The sequence below is a fragment of the Dryobates pubescens genome, chromosome 11 (assembly GCF_014839835.1).
Source record: "Dryobates pubescens isolate bDryPub1 chromosome 11, bDryPub1.pri, whole genome shotgun sequence".
Lineage (NCBI taxonomy): Eukaryota > Metazoa > Chordata > Aves > Piciformes > Picidae > Dryobates > Dryobates pubescens.
The window spans coordinates 21,489,519-21,510,812 of NC_071622.1; the positions used below are offsets into that span (position 1 = coordinate 21,489,519).

Sequence of the window (21,294 nt, forward strand, 5' to 3'; positions counted from 1 at the left end):
ATGTTACATCTCTGGAACAGCATTTGTTTGAAGTGATTGTTGTTTCAGAGTCTTGTTTTGATCATGTTGCAAATTCAGTTCAGACAGTTATTCAATTTTGCTTATCTAAGTCACTGCTGTGATAAGTCCTTTTATATTAGAAAATATTCATGTCATATTAATACATGTCCTCCTGCCAGTGTATTTGTCATTCACTAAAATGATCTGATTTTTTAAACCATATTAGGAGATACTGATGTTAATAAAAAGTTTTCTTAAGAAATACAGAGAAAATACAAGAGCAGAAATATGTGCAACTCATTACCAATTTGCCTTAGAATTATATCTGTCTTATTAAAAAAAAAAAAAACACAATACTTTTTAGATTATCTGAAGTGTACATTTGCAGTGAAACTCTACAAATGGTTTTGATTAATATTTTGTAGGGGGGGGGGGAAGAAAGAAAATAATTGTGTTATAGAATGAGTTTTTTCTTGAGAAGGTGCAAAGCTATTCTTTTAAATATTATATTATAATCTTCCCCCAGGGTGTTGCAAATTATAACATTCTTACAAGAATCACTCAGCTAGGAATAATTATTTCGTTGATTTGCCTCTCCATGTGCATTTTTACATTCTGGTTCTTCAGTGAAATTCAAAGCACTAGAACAACAATTCACAAAAACCTCTGCTGCAGCCTTTTCCTGGCAGAACTTATTTTTTTGATTGGAATTAATATGAACAATAATAAGGTGAGTAGTTTTCACTTGAATCTTGACTTTGTGATATAGTGTAGACAAACAGTATAAGATAGCATCTTCCACCTACTTCCCTTATTTCCTAGTAACAGTACAAACATTCTAGTGACACTGACTTCAAGTAAAAGGAAGTATAAAATGGTCATTTAAAACACCTCTACTGTAAGTAGATTAATAGGATTAAAAATTACTTGAAAAAATATGAGCTGCTACCCCTGAGGTAGCACACCAGCGTTGTTTGCTTGAGAAATAGAAATTTACAAACACTTTGAAGTGACAATAATTGTTTCATAAAAAATTCCTTGTGATGACTAATTACATTATTGTCAAAATCATAAAACCCAACTTTGTCTAGATCAGGAAAGTATATGGATTACTTAGCTGTAATTATGGAATCAAGTTGTCATTTTGTTTACACTTCTTCAGGCAAGATATGCACCAATTTTAAAAGTTGATAATAGTCTCTCTATTTTACCAATTGGTGTAGAAAACACTAATGAATAAGTGCGTTCATGGGTGTAGGCCAAGTTCTTGTCAATCAGCATTCCATCTGGGCTGCTGGACCACCATTGCAGAGTCACCAGGTTGCTGTGCATGTTCTGTTCTATTAACAGAGACATATTATTAGAATTATGACTTTTGCTTTCTCTGAATTTCTAGCTCTTCTGCTCGATTACTGCTGGACTACTCCATTATTTCCTTCTAGCTGCTTTTGCATGGATGTGCATTGAAGGTATTCACCTCTATCTTATAGTTGTGGGAGTCATCTATAACAAGGGTTTCTTGCACAAGAATTTCTATGTCTTTGGTTACATCAGTCCAGCTGTGGTTGTTGGAATCTCTGCCGCATTGGGATACAAGTACTACGGCACTACAGAAGTGTGAGTCCTCTTTCTGTACCAACACATCTAAGGATGCAGTAGTCAAAATAAAGCATTTCAAGGCATTTTCTGCTGTTTACTTTTCAGATGTTGGCTCAGCACAAAGAATAACTTTATATGGAGTTTTATAGGACCAGCATGTCTAATAATTCTTGTAAGTATAATTTTCATTTTTTATTGTAGTACATAAAACCAATAATAAAAGGTGCTTAATAATCACCCACCCATTGCCAGCAGAGCTAATTATAGAGCAGAATTGGCTAATTTAGATCTTTTTATAGTGTTTCTAAATTATTTATATGCTGTATATCTAAATACTAGCTTAAAAAATGAATGTTTGACCAAAACAATTCCTCAATATAAGATCAGAGTCAGAGCTTTATTTCTTATTTGCTTGCATATTTTTATCTCAATGCTTTAAGAAATTCTGTGAAGCATTTCTGGGTTTTAAGAAGCAGTATGCTTGTATGTCATTGGCATCTCAGCATGGCTCAGCAGGAGGTGTACAGAGACACCATCCTAGCAGACAGATAATCTGATTTTTCAAATGTTGTGTGACTTAATCTCTTATCAGTGATCGGTCATCTTTGTAAGATTAGACTGTCACCTTTATAGTTTTATCACTCACATGTACCCTGTCATCATCAAAGCATTTTAAACTAAATTGCAACATCAGAGAAAAGAACCCACTATTTCACACAAGCAGACAAGTCAAGTATTGATAGCCTTATTTCAGCTGTGAAGAGGGTCTTCTTAATTCCTATTGGAAGGAGTTTCAAACCTGCAAATTTGGCAGGTATTAAATGTTCAATTCTGAATTGAGACATTTTTGGTGTCTCAGGAGTATTTCTAAATGCTATAAAGTTTAAAAAAACCATTCCAGCTGTAACAGGGCACTACTGTGTATGAGTGCATTGTCAGTGATCTGGCGACAACTGGAGCTAACAGGAGGAGAACGTACAATCGTGAGGCCTCAGGACACCTATGGTCAAGTCAGACGTAGCTCTTTGTTGCTTTTTAAGCTATTTGGTGATAAATGTGAGGATTTGGGAAAACAAAGTGGTAGGGCCTAGCAAATACAAGATGATATTAAACCAGTTGTATTTCAATGCATTAGCCATTTCATAGATTCATAGAATGGTTTGGACTGGAAGGGACCTTGAAAGGACCTGGCATGTAGGGACATGATTTAGCGTCAACCCTTCAGTGCTGGGTCAAGGGTTGGACTGGATAACCTTTGAAGTCTCTTCCAATTGGATGTATTCTGTGATTCTGTGAACTGCAGGATGATGTCTTCCATCTCACCCTCCTACTGAGCACATCAGACTTCAAGCAAGGCACAGCACCATAACCTCCCTTAGCTCAGTGCTTCTGGGGTCAGATAGCCTGGACAGACAATAGGTTACCACAGCAAAACAAAATCATAGGGAGAGATCATCTTTTTTTTTTTTTTTTTTTATGAAACTCTTACAGTACTTAGGGGGTAATTTTCTATTTCATGTTTGGATCTTATTTCTTTCGATGAAGGCAGCAAGGTTTGGATTTTCTGGCCATTGCTTTTATTCCTGTTCCTCATCAGCCTTCAGATGAAGATTTATGGGCAGTGACATACCACTGCACTGTTAGGACAGGAAAACAACATGATCAAAATATACAAATTACCCCAAATATGTGCATCTATAATCTTGTTTTCTGACCCAGCTGAGCTGTGCCTGATGTGGGATCCTAGGCACACAATGCAAAAGTAGAGCAGGTCTGCTCTGGCTTTCATAGGTCTAGCTGGCCACAGCAGCAAATCCTGCAAGTTGGGCTCTGAGGCCCATAGCAGTTCTTTCAGCTACCAGGTCTGTAGTTATCCTATGAATGAAGACAGCAGCCAGACAATTTCTTTTTTTTATTCCCACTCCTTTGCCTAAATGAAGCCACACAAAGGAGCAGTAGCTGGACAGCAAACAGCCCTGTGGTTGATTTGCTATTTTTTGTAATGGAAATATTTTGTTATAACTTGTTTTCACAACATTCACATCTTTATTATTGTCTCCTCTTAATCATGCACTAATAGACCTGGGAGGAAAGGCAACCTGCTTTCAGGAAGCTGCACTTTTTTGGGGGGGGATGGACAGCTTATTTTGATGGGATGATAGCAAACTGAATCCTGAACTGCAAGCAGGATGTTTTCAAAGTCTGCAGGAAGTTAGGTCATTTGATCACACTCTGTCTAGGTTATTGTCTAAGGAAAATATGGAAAACCTTATGCAAATAGGCACTGGCTCTAGAAGATTAAGTTGATGTTAGATGTCTACTTAGTGGAAGGCATGGCGGTGGCAGTAATTCTGTTTCCATTGTCCAGTCTTCCTGCTCAACATACTGAATGGGCAGCACCACAACAAAGATAAAACTCTTTCCAATGTAGTGCCACTCAGGAAGTCCTTTTAATTACTGAAACCAATCTCATTCCAAGATATCCACTCTACCCAGATCTGATTAAAGAAAAACAAAAGCAAAAACACCCCAACAATCAAAAATGCCCCAAACAAAAAAAGTACCCTAAACCCAACAAAAGTCCACACAGACAAAAAACCCAAACAACCCAAAATCAAAACAACTAACCAACCAAAACTAATTAAGAATGCTGCAAAGGACTTTTATATATATATATATAATTTTGTTCTGGGATAATCAGGGCATCACAATCCTCATATAAAAGCTGCAACATTTGCAGCTTCGAGGTACCTTTAATCCTGAGCTTTGTCTACTGACAGCTTTGAGTTTGCAGGTTTTCCAAGATAGCCTGGAGAGTTTGGATACCAAATCTCTGAAGAGCTGTTCTTTACACAGGATTCTTGCACAAAAACATTAAACTCATTGCCAGAACAAACGCCCATGTACCCGAATGGTGTTCTCAGTTTGTATGAATGGAGAACCAGGAGGCTTATGATTTGGATTATTCTGTAATAAGCCTTTGAGAAAGCATATAAGTGATGAACAGAAACAGTTCCATACCAATGGATTTTCTGTCACAGGGCACATTGGACTTTAAATCTGCAGTAATAATGAAGCATTGGGAGTTCAAGTGTTTATCAGGAGTACAAGCTTACTTCTCCTCTGATTGCCTAAGCATAAACATTACTTCCAAAGGTGTTTGCTTATTAATATTGAGATTTTACTAGAATTCTTAAGTGCAAAACAATGATCTTGTTGATCTCATCTAAAAATTCTTATTATTATTATTATTATATTGGTGACTGTACATGAAAAGGAGCAGGTCAGAAGCTATTTACATGGAGTCAGCAAAGAAAAGGCATTTTAAACCTTTGTAAAACAAGCTGCAGGCTGAAGATAATTTCTACAACTTATTTCTTCCTCCTAATACTTGTAATCTTTAGAACCACAACCATTTTAGCTAAAACTATGCAGTAGATTAGATCAAAGCATACAAGTATGGAGAAATTTTTAATAACAAGTATTTAAACTTTTTAATAGAAAAGTGAGTTTATCACAAGCTTTAAGGGACAAACATTGACACACACCACAACTCATGCCTGACAGAGGGAAATGCAAATATAAGGCCCAGAGATAAAAGGTATGAAAATGGGGGGGCAGGGTGGGGGGAAGGAAATCCCTCAAACATTTTCTTTTGTTTTGTGATATGCTCTTACAATAATAATCTCTCTGTAACAAGAACTTACTAGAATGGAAATAACTGTCTGTCTGAAAGGTAATGTGTCTGTAGTTCTAATGAGCATGTAATGTCAGCCAATATCAAACTCCTTCCCATTGTGGAGTACTTCCTCATGGCATTCCAATGTCTGCCATGACAGCTTGCTCTGTCTTACGTGGGAGCAGACCTATGCAAGGGCTTTATTCTGCATCAATAATGGCTTTGAAGACTTCATATTTTAAACTCTCTGGCCACAGGGTAAATGTCTCCACTTGTACCTATTGTGAGGGATAGCTATATGTTAGTTATCCAACTAGCAGTTGCAATGCCTTTTGGAGGGGGTAGGTAAAGACTATTCATGCTATACTTATGAAAGTCTATAAGCCATTAAAAACAAAATTTGCAAAAGAATCACTGCTGCTCTTAGTGCAGCTAAATGTAACCCTTCTAATACATATTTCTCACAGTACATTCTCCCACTAAATCTGTTCAGTTGAGCTTCATGCAGCAAATTCAGACTCATCCATGATAATGTGATATACACATTTGCAGTATTGACAGTCATGCAGGCTTTGCTATTGTTCCCACCGTCACTGCCACAATAAATTGGCACATTTCTGTGATGAACTAGAGCTCAGAAGTGTGACATGTAACATGAATATGTCCAATTTGCTGTTTAATAGGATAAATCTATAGGTATCTTTGGGTGAGATCACCTCTGTAATAACAAAACACAGACTTTGTCTTTGAGGTTTAGAACATTTCCATAACTGAACATCACCCAAATAATCCACTCTATGGCTTTTCTCCAAGCATTCTAGCACTGTGCAGTGAGGAGGTGGCTCCTGTATGCTCTTCCTTGGTTTACTCCTCTAATGAGTATTTTCAGGGACCCTCAGGTGTCTGGCTTGGCTTTGAGTTCCACCTTCTTGAAATAATTGGTAATTACAGTATCACAGTATATTAGAGATAATTGGGTCCAACCCCCCTGCCAAGCAGGATCACTTAGGGTAGTCCAGACAGGAATGCATCCAGGTAGGTTTAGAAAGTCTCCAGAGAAGGAGACTCCACAACCACTCTGGGCAGCCTGCTTCAGTGCTCTATCACCCTCACTGTTTCTCCTCATGTATTTGTAATTGTAGTGTTTGCAACTACAAAAATGGCTTATAAATGGACCCTGCAATTTTCAGAGCATTAGTTGAACATAACAGCCAAGAACAGCTCTTGGGAGAAGCATCCTCATAAAAAAACAAGTTCTTTTTATTAAGCATTCCTGTGTGCAGTAAAAGTAATGAATAATCAGCTGTAAACCAAAAAAATAAAAACCCTCTAAGAATTGCAGTGATTGATTAACCATACTATTTTGAACTTCCCATGTAGAAATGAATGGGCAAATGAATAAAATATACAGATTGCAGTTGCAAAATCCAAAAAAAAAGAAAGTGACACATGAGTGATGAAAGTAGGCTAACAGCAGAGTAATGCTTTTCAGTAAGGAACTGCCTACATACTCATTAGAGCTAGTCGATTACTTAAAAATATATTCATCAGATAATTTATTTGATTAATTTTCCTATTATTTGTCAAATAATTTATTCAACATAAAAGGTAAAATTAACGGAATAGTGCATTCATCAAACCTTATTGGACAGCTCTAACACTTACTCAGTTCTGTACATTCAGACTGATTCAGGATCAGTAATACTGCTGCAATCAATGCAGAAAAATTTCCTGGCAACTCCATTACTCTGCTGTTTCCTCATATACTCACAAATTTAGTGTACTCAATCTAGGCCATTGAAACTGAACATCTTTCCTGCAGGAGAGTAAATGCTCAAAGATTTAAAAGTTTACTGGCTTTCAGACTTGCATCTTCATTACTCTTGATATTTTTTTCATATTCTTAAGAGTACTACAAAAAAAGTTGTTTAACCTCTATTCTCCATCACAAGAAGCCATACCACCCTCTCACGTTTTTTTAGTGACCATGCTTTGCAAAATTCTGCGGGTCTTTTTTTTCCAAAGGGATATATGTGAAAAATGCCTAGCTATGTTTCTTAGACAAGAAAATTATACTTTGTACTGTTTACTGTGTGTTTTTCAGAAAATAGGCAGTTTAAACATTGCTCTCTATCTACTTTTGTTACTCAGTCTTCCTTTATAGTGAAAATAAATTTCCTACAAGGTCTAGCAATGGCTTTATTATTCTTTATGAAGGAATGATAGTCCCCTTTTCATTAGCTTCACTCAGTTAAAGGTGTCTCCATTGCATTTCTTATGCCATTGTGGATAAAGTGGAGACAATTAACTATTTAGTAGCATTAACACCGAGTCTGCAACTTTGGTTGAAACAATTAACTTGAACTGCAGTGTTGTTCAGCAACAACAATATCTGCTGGGCTAAATAATCACTGAGTCAGAAAGTTCTTGTCCTGTTCAGTGGACAGGACCACCTTGAATCTCCAAGATACAGCTTTTATACTGCCAATGGACCTTCTGGCTGTGCAGACTTCCTGAGATGTCCCTCAGCTTGGTGCAGGTTAATGTCTCAGGCATCCTTCTTTTCTAGCAAGAAGGATGCTCACTACCTTAGAAAGAACACAACTGCCTGAATCAGTGTTTTTTGCTGTTTTGTGTAGTTGTTTTGGTGGTGTGTTTTTTTTTTTTAATCGCTTCATATTCTCTTGGTGATTCTTTATATTGCCTCGTTTTAAGCACAATATGATAAACACTATGCTTACCCTAAATTGTTAATTGAAAGGACACCATAGATTTGATTTAAATAGTTAATATGGGCTGATAATGAAATTTGGACTTTCTTAGTAATTACATAATGACTACATCCACACTACATATTTTCTCACTTAAATCTCAGTTTCCTTCTGCTATACTACTTTCCCTTAGATTCATCCCTTGCAGGCATTTAGAGAAGAAAATTTAAATTCACAGTAGTAATCACATGTGAATAATCTGTTTGGCAATCTCACTTGGTCATTGAAAGAGCTTTTTGTGGCTTTATGTAAGATAGTAAACCACAGCATAGGATTTTGTGACCCAATCCACAGGAGAATTGTGAACGTTTCTGAAAAGCAAAGCACAAAATCCCTTAGAGGATCTGGCAAACTATGGAAGGAATGGACAGCTTTGTGCCAACTATTCACACCTCCAAAATGACAAATACAGCCTGCTGTCAGACCCAACATTTCAGTCATGCTTCTGATGCTGAAGTTTAGCTTTGCAATCCAATAAGAAACAACATTGAACCCAGAAGTCTGAGAAGCTGTTTGCTTTGATGAAAAATAAAGAAACCCCATTATTCATTTATTTATTTACAGCTTGATGTAAGTGATCTAAAAATATAAAGGAAATATTTAATTGAATCTAAATCAGCGTCTTGAGATATGTAAAAGAACAGCTGTGAAGTATTCTTATACAAAGAGTAGCTCTATATGAAAATTATGTATTTCCTGAGAGAGTGTGAAATAAACTCATTTAGGTATGTTTTAACTTTTAAAATAGTTCTAATCCTGCATCTCTGAAAATATTTCCCCAAAATATTACCTAAAGGGCATTTATTGCGCTTTTCATTACATTTCATACTTTCAGACAAGATTGCATACTTAAAGCATTCAAGAAGGTGTATTCTCTGGGGACATCATAATGAGATAAATCAGTAAAGAGAGAAACCCAGACTGTTTGAGTGCCAGCTTGTGTCCAATTGTATGCAATTAATACAGCATAAATTTTCAGTTTGAAGCTTAAATTGTTATATTGTTAATAGCTTAATTCCATTCTCCCCTGACTGAAATAACGATGACCCACGATGTTGTCATTTTACCCAGCCATTAGCCATATCAGCCAGAAAGACAAAAATGTACTGCTCTCTGTAGCAGAATTCAGACCATCACAAGCTCATTAATTCAAACACTCATAATGAGGGTCATTGTAAAGACTGATACAGGTACAGCTGCTCTGAACTTCAGACATTTTTTGAAAGAGCCAAATTCAATATGATATATGTAAAAAATTCAAGTATATGCCTAAGAGAGCAGCAGGAGAAATTTTCTCATTCTTTTTTGTGAGATCTGACATCAGCATATAGATGGTTTCATCAATTATTGAGACAGAGACTAAGAAAGGAAAAGGGAATGATTTGGGGGTTTCATTTTTGAAGTTTGAATGTAAAGTGCTCAGACTGAATCAGAACAAGTATGTCTGAATATTTAGAATTAGCTGCTTCTTTCTTATACCTTCTCTTCTTTGTAACACTAGAGAGCCTTGAAAGGCTGGTGTTTTAAGTTTTTTAATAAGTGTTGAAAGTCAAAGGGTATTTTGAAATTACCAATTCCTTTTTAATTCCATAAATACATGGCTATTGGAAATAGCAAAAAAACCTCAGATGTGTATTAAATAATTACTTGTGTTAAAAAAAGAACTGTCTTTAGATAGTCCAGGATGAGGAATTGGGGGATGAGGGAGATTCAGATCTCCCTGCACCAGTGAATATTTAATTATTTATATGGCATGGAACAGATCCAGCAGGGCTGATGGAGCCATAGCAGTGAATAGCTAGTACAGAGGCTGGAGAAACTAAGGGTCATAGAATAGTTTGAATATTAAGTGCAACAGAAAATTGTGCCTGTCTCTCCAGCATTCTGGCTAAATGTCCTGTCCACAGGGATTTTCATTGTTCACAAGTGTCCTTTCTGATTAATCAGTAAAACTATCCTAGTCAAGAAGTCTTTCCTGGTGCAAGTATAGTCTAAAACAGTAAATGTCTTTTAGTGCTAATGAACTGACATTTTTCAACAAAACAATGTTAGGCAAAATTTCCTTAAATGCCTCTTGTCCTTTTCTGTTTCACTTTACTAGATGCCCAGGTACTAACTGAGCTACTGCCATTACAGATAAACCATTTCTATCTGAGCTTTCAAGTGTCTATTTTTTTTTTTTCTTGCTCAAAAAAAAGGAGAGGAGAGGAAGGAAAAAAATCACCAAACTTCTTAGTCACTGAATTTGACAGCTGTCAGCTACCTTGATAGGGCAAAATGATGATATATTACTTCACTCAGTATCTTATAATTTAATTGTAATTAATTATGAAAGAAACTACAACTCTTCAACATAAGTGCAAATATTTTTATTTGCAGGCAGGTGTTTTGCATGCTTTATTAAATTTTGTGTATTTCATACCATTCAGCTCAGCTGAAAATAACTATCATTCCACTCCTACACAGAGAGCATTTCATGCAGTGTGAAGGACTAACATCATATTTACTTGAGGATAGAACATTTTGTTACTCTTCCAGTATGTAAAATATGTGCATTTAATAGTGGAATTAAGGACCTGTTTTAAATATAGCAGTTGCTAAGCAATATGATATTAGCACAAACTCCAACAGCTTGGAACATTTAGTGCTTTAGGACCTACATGCTCATTTTTGTATTATTACTTAGTTTGCAAAATACAGTTAGTAATCAGCTGAGAAGCTTGCAATTTGCTTCAACAATAGATGAGATTGTTTCTTAGTGCTCTTCTGGATCCTCATCTTATGAAAAAGAACCAGGTAAATATTATGTCTTGAACACCACTCTATTTTCTTCTACAAACTGTGGAAGGGTGAAATTCTGCTGCAGTGGCCCCAGAACTACTAGGAGTAGAAACCAAAGCAGCAGTACTTTGCTCTATCTGTGCCCACCACTTGGCATTTTCCATCATCAAGGAAGCCTATGCAGAAGTACTCTGTTCAGCTAGTGGGATGCAAATATGAAAACAGATTTACACAGCCATCCTAGCCCTACAGCTACAGCCTTTCTTCCTATCCAAAAATACATGTGATTGATTGAACAGAGCTCCCCAGGCTAATTCCTTTAGCAAAACATTCTTATTGTTGAAAGATTATTAGGAAAGCACAAGGAAATTTATCTGAATTTGCAGTTGCTTTTTTCTCTCCTGCGAATTTCTTTACAAGAGTAAATTATTCAGATCGTTGCTGTGGGTCAGATTGTATCCTAGGACTTGTACAACTCCGGACAGCCCTGAACTCTTTCTTGCCTGTCTGCTGTACCTTACCCACCAGCATCACCATTATGAACATGGGAACTCCACTATGGAGATCCCCAAAACACAGCTGCAGAAGTTCACTGTGCTTAATAGCACAGTCTGCATCAAAGTTGGTGAGGGGTTTGGAACATAAGCCCTATGAGGAGAGGCTGAGGGAGCTGGGGTTGCTTAGCCTGGAGAAGAGGAGACTCAGGGGTGACCTTATTACTCTCTACAACTACCTGAAGGGAGGTTGTAGACAGACGGATGTTGGTCTCTTCTCCCAGGCAAGCAGTAACAGAACAAGAGGACACAGTCTCAGGCTGCGCCAGGGGAGGTTCAGGCTGGATGTTAGAAAAAAGTTCTATACAGAAAGAGTGATTGCCCATTGGAATGGGCTGCCTGGGGAGGTGGTGGAGTCGCCATCACTGGAGGTTTTTAGGAGGAGTCTTGATGGGGTGCTTGGTGCCGTGGGTTAGTTGTTTGGGCAGTGTTGGATTGGTTGATGGGTTGGACGCGATGATCTTGAAGGTCTCTTCCAACCTGGTTTATTCTATGTATTCTATGTATTCTATGATACATGGAAGTGCTGACCTTCAGAGTGAAACCTGCAGTTTTCTCATTTCACAATTCTGTCATCGGTTTAATGGGGCCAGAAGTCACTACAAAGTCCTAAGTCCTCATGACTGTTCACATAGGTGATCTCCCCAAGGAAGACTTACCATCCAACTAAAGACTTACCGTCCCCCTTTAAACCCAGTCACGAGCGCACAATAAAACCTAGATCATCTACATTTGCGGGTACCTGGGGATTATCCAGGGTTATAAAGATATATAAATATAGTTGCCCATGTCTACAGAATCATGATATCATGGGATCCTGATAATTGCCTTTATTCAATGTCTATGCCACATAAATGTATTTTAAGTTTCCTACCATTTGTTCATAAATATACCACAATGTTTCTTGAATCTAAGAAAGCTAAAAATACTTTTACAAATATCTTTAAGGAGAAATTATTCCCTGAAGATGCTACGAGTAGAGGCTGTTACTATATCAGCCCTTGTCTTTGATTAACCACTTTAAAAAAAAAAAAAAAAAGGAATAGATTAATTATTAAAATCCATCCTGTAGTGCATCTAAGCATGCTAAGTGAAACCTGATTCCTATGGAATCTCAGGGGGAGGGAGGGCTGAGATACTCAGCACCTCACAGAGTCTGGCTTGCAGAGAGAAAGTCAAAGGTTTCCTTTTTGAAATAATAAGGACTGAGCACACTGCTTACCCACTTTGAGGTGGCTCATTAAATAAAAAGCAAGCAAAATAAAATAAAAAGAAATAAAAATAATTCCGTTCCGGGCTTGGAATCAATGCAATTCCCCTTAGCCTATTAGACTTGCCGAGAAGCCCCTCTTAGGACGTGCAGCAGTTTCTCTAACTGCTCAGCCATGTAATAACTCTGAAAACAAAGGCACAAGTCACACTGCAATGCTGTTATCCACTTGATAGAACTGTGTCCATGCCACAATATTTCATGCTTTGGGTTTGCCCAAAGCTGTGGAGTAGCTCTGCTCATTACACAGGTAACTTCTCCCCAAAGCCAGCATGTGGCAGCAGCAGCAGTCCCCAGGCTGGCCCTTTCCAGACCTGTGCAAAGCCTGTCCTGAGGTTGGTTTCACAGTTGCCTGCACATTTTGCTCTACTCCAGCTTACTGCCTCTCCGGAGACAGTGTGCCTTATGTTTGCCAATTTCATTCTCATTCACCTTGCCTGTCACCTTAAGGCAGCCTTAATTATAACATCATCAAAGGTTTATTCAACAAGATCTGAAGATTGTGCTTTAATTACAAAAATGAAAACATGTGATTACAGCCAAAGTAATATAAAACACAATATTTGGCTATAAGTAGCAGCTGAAGCCTTTTTAGATGTTTCAGTGTCTCTCATACAGAAGTCCCTCCTTTTTTTCCAGCTGGAAAACTGGGAGGATCCATAATTCCTTCTGCCTATCTCTATTTTTTATTACTTTTGCAGCCTACTACCTCCATTTCTGCTCATTTGAAGCTCATTTTTGATACAAATGTACATGTTTGAAGTGGTTGTATCTTTGACCAGACACTTCGGGTGATTTGACTTCCCATGCCATTTGTTGAACAATGTATGGCTCTTTGGGCATAACAGGTATACAAAGGTCATTTTCCCTTGAGTCTCACACTCTCCAAATTCTCTATACTCCTACTTAGGCCAGCTGTCCAGCATAAACATTTTATTTTACATTTCCCAGAAATAGTGAAGGCTACTGGTATGTTCATAGTAAAGAACATGCAGAGTATCAGGCTGAAGAAAAATATGCTAAGTTTATAGTATCTGTTGAATTATCGGTTCTCAGGAAAGGCCATGCTTGACACATTATTCACATTTGCTAGGTTTTTCTCCTGGATTTCCCTCTGAGTTTGTTTTTACTGGGTTTTTTTTTGTTGTTGTTGTTGTTGCATTTCTGTATCACACAACAGTTGCAATGACTTTAATGTTACCTATTTTGTCCTCCAAAGGTTAAAATGCAGTTCCAGAGGCATCTAACTTCAGTTAAAAAGAAATATATATATATGTAAGGTGCCTAAAGATACTGTTTTAAGACAGTGAGCATTGTGTAAAGGCAGACTACGCACTTTGCTACGGATATCTTTTATTAATGGAGTGTTTCAAAATGGGGCAAAAACCAGCTTAGAACTTTAATAAATCTTGGAAATGACCAGATGTTTCAGAAGTTAAGCTCACCCTCATTACCCTGTAACACTACCTCCTGCAAGGCTACCTGAGATGTATTATACAGTAATTGTGCTCTGGCAGCTGACTGCAAGAAGGTGGTTTTAACCTCTCCAATTCCCATGATAGGTATAGATTATTCCCATTAGAATAGATTGATGAATGAAATGATCATAGTTAATGGGTATTACTTTGATGAAGCGGGCCAAATCCTATTATCCTGTGCAACGGACAATGTCAATATTATGTGTGTAATGGAGCACTGATGGGACAAAGAGAAATGGAGTCCACTGCCACAAGGCCCCACACCTGCCCATTGCCCACTCCATCCTTGCTCAGCAAAACCTCTGCAGCCAGTTTATGTGGCTGAAGGATAAGAGGGTTTGGCCCATAGAGCTTTTTACAGAGCATGTTAATAGCAAGAAGAAGGCTTTCTTTGGTGTTAGTCGTTTTGATGACGGGCTGGAAGAAAGGAAGTTTGGTTGTATGGTTTACACTGCAATCTTGATAGCAGTTTCTGAAGAAGCATCAATGTGTGTATTGTCCATGCCTGTGGTACTTTGATCACATTTCACTCTACCTTTTGCAGTTTCATAAGTACATTAGGTGGGTTATGCAAATTCAGTGTGTGCAGTAAGTGAATTGATATATTATTCACCAACAAATATAAGATAAAAAAGTAAGTCTGCATATCATTACCCACAACTGCTGACTGACTTATAATTAACTTTGAAAAATTGCTGGTTTAGGAGATATTATAGATTACAATTTTAAATATAAGGAGCTTCAGAATAGCTCTCATGATCAGTGCGAGTACAAGGTATTCAACGAAGGATTAATTCCCTAAACTGCTAATCAGCTCTATCTCCTGTCTTATCAAATTGTAAATACATTATTCTGTATTAAAGTATGAGCATGCAGCTAATTAAAGCAGTGCCTGCATTTAATATCAGATACTCCCCCCTTGACACCACAAAAATGTTCTAAGGATGTACATAACAAGTGTTAACAAATGAAAGTGATTCTTTTTAAAGTGATGCTGTGCTTGTACAGCAGCCTTTGTTTTCACTTTGGAGGAATTTATTTGTTTCAAGAAAAAGGATGAAGGAAGGAAACCCACACAGTCTTTCTGGAGAAACAAGTTGAGGAAGACATTAATTCTATTCGGTCTACAGCTGGAAGCTCACAGGAACCAACCAAACTATTACAACCAAGAATCTACAAATAGTATCTGGATGACATCCAGCTAAAATTTGGTTCATTTACTAAATTTTTTTATACATTATGATCTTAAATGCTGCAGAGCAAAATAAGATTTTCATTTCTTTTTAAAGCAAGGAGGTAAATACAGTCACATTATTAAAGAAATGTTGTCTACATTTAAATGAAAAATTAGTGAAGCCTAGCTGAGCAAACAGAGGTTCGGAACCATAATTGAACACTCTTTGCAAATCTGCTTCCTTTAGTTGTTTCTGGTTGGGTTTTTTTCCTGTTTCAAACTCAAATAAAGTAATGCCATTGTAAATAAGGCAGGGGAAAAACATACTGACATTATTAATCTATGAAACAAACATAAAATGTAAGAGAGAATAAGCAGCAAGGAGCTCTTCAACCAAACTTGGGGATTTTAAAATTGTTTCTGTAAACCTCAAAAAAAAAATTATGCTACTTGTAAGTTTTCACATGCCAAAGACCTCAGAAAATGTGATGTAATGTCATTCAACAATAGGCATACATTTTGCCAAGACTGTGTTATGGTAAAGCAGAAAATCCAGGGAGGGGAGGGGCTTTTGGGGGTTCCTCTCCTCTCTCCTCTTTCCTCTCTCTCCTCTCTCCTCTCTCCTCTCTCTCCTCTCTCCTCTCTCTTCTCTCCTCTCTCTTCTCTCCTCTCTCCTCTCTCCTCTCTCCTCTCTCCTCTCCTCTCTCCTCTCTCCTCTCTCCTCTCTCCTCTCTCCTCTCTCCTCTCTCCTCTCTCCTCTCTCCTCTCTCCTCTCTCCTCTCTCCTCTCTCCTCTCTCTCCTCTCTCCTCTCTCCTCTCTCTCCTCTCTCCTCTCTCCTCTCTCTCCTCTCTCCTCTCTCTCCTCTCTCCGCTCTCCTCTCTCTCCTCTCTCCGCTCTCCTCTCTTTCCATCTTTACTTAGAGAAAAAAATTTCCAGCAGGAAATTGAAGTGATTTACCAATAAAATCAATAAACATTTGCACACTGTTGGTAGTGATACTGTTGAGATAAGGCAGAGTTACAGCTCTGTCTGATCAATGCTATTACAGGGCTCATATTTTTCCATGGAAGTGGGGAAAAAAAAAAAAAAAAAAAAAAAGAACGGAATTTTTGCTATTCTCTCACTGGATTCTGTAGGTTTAAAGACACAGAAACTTTACCTGACTTGTTTCATCTATGTAACAGTTGCATTAATTCAACAGCATCCTGCTTTTAACTAAAAGTTCCTTTCTCCACTCCTCTCAGGTTAATTTGTTGGCTTTTGGAGTGATTATTTATAAAGTATTTCGACACACTGCAATGCTAAAGCCAGAAGTTAGCTGTTATGAAAATATAAGGTAAGTTTGCCACTTACAAATACAAATTCTACCTTCTGTAAGTTTGAATGCAGCCAGAGATGAAAGTGAGTATTCAATTTAATAATCTGGAAGATCTGCAGGAAAATATTTATTATTTTTTTCTTTTATTTCTGCTATCCCCTCATACAGATTTAAAGGTAGATTTTACAATCTTTATTTCCATGGAGCAATATTTTGTACAGTTGACACTGAGGTTGTGTGAAAGCTGTATGAAGAATATGCCTGGTCCACATCAACCAGAGGGTAAAGGCTGATGGCTAGGTTAAAGAAGTAATTGTCCTTTCTTCAGTACTTTCCACAGCCTCTATGCAAGCCAAACCAGATTTCAAACCTTATGCCTGAATTGGGACCAAAATACTTGCCTTGGAGTAACAAGCAATTGAGTGATAAGAGAATCAAGACATTCATGTTATTTGTAAAAAGTCTACAGTAGGACACTATGCTTCTACAGTGTTAGGGGGGCTGAGGGGGATTCTCTCCAGGATTTTTACTTTGCATGCTGCTATGATTTTTCCATCAACTTACTCTCTTTAAAACTGATTTATAGAGACCTTGAAAACCGTTTGTGCAGGAAAAGCTGAACTGTACTACAGGGAACATTGAAAACAACTTACTGTTTGTGTTGCTTAGGAACACTCCTGCAGTTTCAATGCATTGCACTAGATTTATAGTTAGGATTTAGCAATTGTTTGATTGATTACTTTCTCTTATTCCTCACCCTTCATAGCTTCATGTGGTGAGCTGGTTTTAATGAAGTTGAAAATTATTCATTTTCAGAGGAATGGTGCTAAAAACGTCTGTTGTTAAAAAGAAGTCCTGCAATGACTGGGCTGAGAATGAATAAGAAAGTAATCAGTGGCTTCATTTCCAAGACACCATGCTGTAATTGCTCAAGTCTGAGAGCAGGGCTCTACAGCATGTTGGGGGAGGGTGGAAAATCATAGCAAATCAGTTCCTACAATTTTAAAACATCAATATCCTGGCCCAGGAATGTTTGAGAATATTTGTGTTCTAATATTACTTTTAAAAAAAGAAAAAAAGGTAGAAAGAAAGAGAGGAAGTCTAGTTTTACAACTGTCACTGTCTTTTGCAGTGAACCTGAGAGGCAGCCTGGGAAACCTTTGATGTGATGCACATGTACTGACCTAAGAGCATACTGTACCTTTTTCTGGGTTATATTTTGTGGAAGATAAGGGGGAGGAGGAAAAGTGGGGGAATGCTTCATAACAGACATATGTTTTTCCTTGGGGAATTACATGAACAGTAGATTTAAATCAAATCATATGGTGCTGCAGTACACTAGAGAAAATATATCTGAAGATTAAAGAAACCAGTGTTTCAAGGCCCTCCAGTTTTGCTCCTTTGCTCTTCTGCAGTGATTATGTGAGCTTATTTGTGCCACGGTGCTACAGCACACCCTAAAGAGCAGTCCACATATTTGCACTTCTCAGGCCTTTGCTGCTGTGAAAAAATTGCCTAGGCAGCATTCACCATCAAAATCAGTGAAGGATGGATGGAAAATAACACATGCCTGCATGTTGCTCACCATGTTTCCTATCTCTCTAGATCCTGTGCCAGAGGTGCTCTTGCTTTGCTCTTCCTCCTTGGGGCTACCTGGATATTTGGGGTTCTTCATGTTGTCCAGGGATCCGTGGTCACTGCATATCTTTTTACAATCTTCAATGCATTCCAGGGGATGTTCATCTTCATATTTCTTTGTGTATTGTCTAGGAAGGTAAGTGTCCCATTTGTTGTGGGAAGTTACTAGGCACTCTCATGAACCTAAAAAAGCACAGCCTTAAAGTGGAATTGTGGTGCAAATGTTTTCTCAGAGCAAGGGAATCATTGTGCCACTAATGAGGGAGTGGAAGAAAGAGGAGTAATTTTGCTCTTCACTTTAGTGGAGACAGAACCTTTTTACCTTCTCACATATTTCCTCTGTTTTAACACCAATGTACAAAACAGAAAAACAGAAAAAGGTTTTTTTAAATTGTAAAACTGTCTGCAGTGCCATTAACCCAACAAAATAATGCAATGTGTGAAATAAAAATCACTTCCAGTCTTTCCAGTTAGCAGCAGGATTCACCCACACTATACTGACACAGTATTTCCTTCAGTATTCTGCCTAACAGTCAAAAGGAACCCCACCTTTAAACATCTGGTGATAGAAGTAGAAAATTAGTTTAAAGACATATAAATATATTTCATATTTGAATATTATATTTTTATTTCAGATCCAGGAAGAGTATTACAGGTTGTTCAAAAATGTTCCCTGCTGTTTTGGCTGCTTGAGATAAGCGGAAAGAAACCACGCATCACCATCTCAGTGGAAGAAGGGAGCAACAAAGATGATTTTGTTGTGGATATTACAGGAAAAAAAATGTGGTCTTGCAAAAGTATGAAATGACCCAGTGAGCAGACATGTCTCTTAATTGAACTACTGACTGGTTTTGTGCATATGTGTGCATTCATGCAGAGCATTCATATTATGCTGTATACAAACAGTACACAGAACAACCCAGATTACTGCAAAATAAATATTAACAAAGACTAGGGAATTTCTAAAGAAGCTCAAGACAATTCAGAAGTTAGATTTTGGTTTTAATATTAGAAGTATCTGCAGTTCTTGAAAGCATGATACCAAAACCCAAGCGGCACAGCAGATCCTATGAATTGCTTTGCTAGTGGCAACACGTTCACTGTCTTTTTCTAATAATGACCTTCTTACACTAAGTTATATATGGCCATCTGCAGGGAATGGGTTCCATTAAAGAGTCAATTGATAAAGATCTGCTCTAGCCCTGACTTTTGAAAACATTTCTTTTAATTTAAAGTAGATTTTAAAAGGAATTTGTTTAATATTATTCTCTTATCACTCTGAAATATGTATTTGTATATTAATCAATTCTTTATTTTTGTAACTTTAAAAGAACTGTTTAAATCTAAAAAGCTGAGGTCAAATCTGATACAAGAACAGTGGGACAGCAATTTTATAAGTGAAAGATTATTTTGTGAATACTTGGGGGGGAAAAAGTATGGATCTTGTTTTATTTAATTGCCAAAAAGACTGAGATCTGCTAAACTGGCACTATGATTTTGTAGGCTGTGGGAAGAAGATGCTTTCACAACTTCGTCACTTGATAGAGAGATTTGGAATCCAGACCTTGTAAAAGTGGTAGAAATCACCCCTGCAGAACAATACAGATTTAAATTCAAGGTCATATGCCTCAATACCACATAAAATTGTAATTACAGTAGTTTTCTCTACTCATAGCATCTTTGAGTCAAGCAATTGTCTTCCTTTGAAGCTTCTGGTTTTGAAACACTTATCCTGTGTTTAACTGTGGGAGCTTGCATCTGCTGAAATCAAAGGGAGCATTTGAGGTACAGGTTTATTGGATCAGGACATAAACACAATGCATCAGCAGTTCCACTTGTGACACCTTACTTTTAAAATTAGTATGCTTTAATTTCACCCTTTTAGCCCCTAGCTTATATGAAGTGCTGAGCAATCCTCAGTCCACATGGCCTTCTCAGGAAGTGTCTCAGATCTCAGATGAAGCCCAGTATTTTTACCAGTAAGACATTGTAAATATGTAGTTGTTAATAACTCCCATTGCTGTGGTGTCTGTTAAAATAAAGCACTACTCTAAATTTTATTTATATTGAAGGAAACATTTTTGTAGGTCATAGTCTGAGTTGTTTATCTTTTTCTCCACAAACACAAGGCCTTCATTGTATGCATGGCAGCAGCATGCTTCATATGAGTATATTCTATGTCTGTGAAAATGTTGGGGGGAAAAAAAAGTCTATTTTCCTAAAAAAGAAAAAAAACCAAACTCTGTTGGTCCTTTGAATGTAAAATATGTGAATAAACTCAAGTGCTTAGCTTTCACTTTTCAATATTTCCCTTCATTTAAATAAATAAAGTGGTAAAGGTTGCCCTGAATTATTTGCTGTATTTCCTTTGTTCTTCTGGTTTGGGAAGATGTAGACATGGAAGAGTATTTTTAGAAGGATATCTACTAATATGTCATTTTTCATCTCCTGCAGAAATGTAATCTATAAGTCTGTCTCGAGAAGGAAGCATCTCTAGTAAATGTATAATAACTTCAGCCTGCTCAGTGAGTTTGAAAAAGTTCCTTGAGCAGAAAACATACTATAAAGTCTTTAAGTTACAATAGTCCCTTTAATGAAAGAACTGTGCTCTCCAGTCTCTGCATCATATCTTCATTGAAACTCTGTTTTCCTCACAAACAAGGATGAGTTTTCATCTTTAACACAGCACTTAAGGAGCAGAAAGGTTTTGTTTAGATTCATTGCCTTAGAGCATAAAAGGATACTGTAACTGTCTCCCCTAGTGCATGCAGAAATACTGATGAGAAATAAAAGGGTATTTTTCGTAGCTTTTAGTAACATAAGCCCCAACCTAGCAGAAAAAGAGGAAGAGAGACAATGGACATACACTGAAAAAAGAGAGGTTTCAGCAAGATATGAGAAAGAACCTTTTCACTATGATCACAGTCAAGCATTGGAAATGGTTGCCCAGAGATTGTGCGGTTATGCTAAATTCTGTGATGTTTTTAAGACTGGATAAAGTCCCCAGCAACCTTATCTGACCCTGTTTTGA

General features: G+C 37.4%; 1 protein-coding gene across 2 annotated transcripts in view; it reads left to right on the top strand.

Annotated features, from left to right (window-relative positions):
- Window positions 1-20,459, top strand: part of ADGRL4 (adhesion G protein-coupled receptor L4) — a 74,370-nt gene extending 53,911 nt beyond the window's left edge. For both annotated transcript variants that reach the window (XM_054165270.1, XM_054165271.1), the window contains 6 exons: window positions 527-730; window positions 1,397-1,617; window positions 1,705-1,771; window positions 16,552-16,643; window positions 18,231-18,399; window positions 18,899-20,459. In XM_054165270.1, coding sequence (XP_054021245.1) covers window positions 527-730; window positions 1,397-1,617; window positions 1,705-1,771; window positions 16,552-16,643; window positions 18,231-18,399; window positions 18,899-18,961 — 816 coding nt within the window. In that variant the 3' untranslated portion in view covers window positions 18,962-20,459. The remainder of the gene's footprint in view (window positions 1-526; window positions 731-1,396; window positions 1,618-1,704; window positions 1,772-16,551; window positions 16,644-18,230; window positions 18,400-18,898) is intronic.
- Window positions 20,460-21,294: the final 835 nt, after the last annotated feature.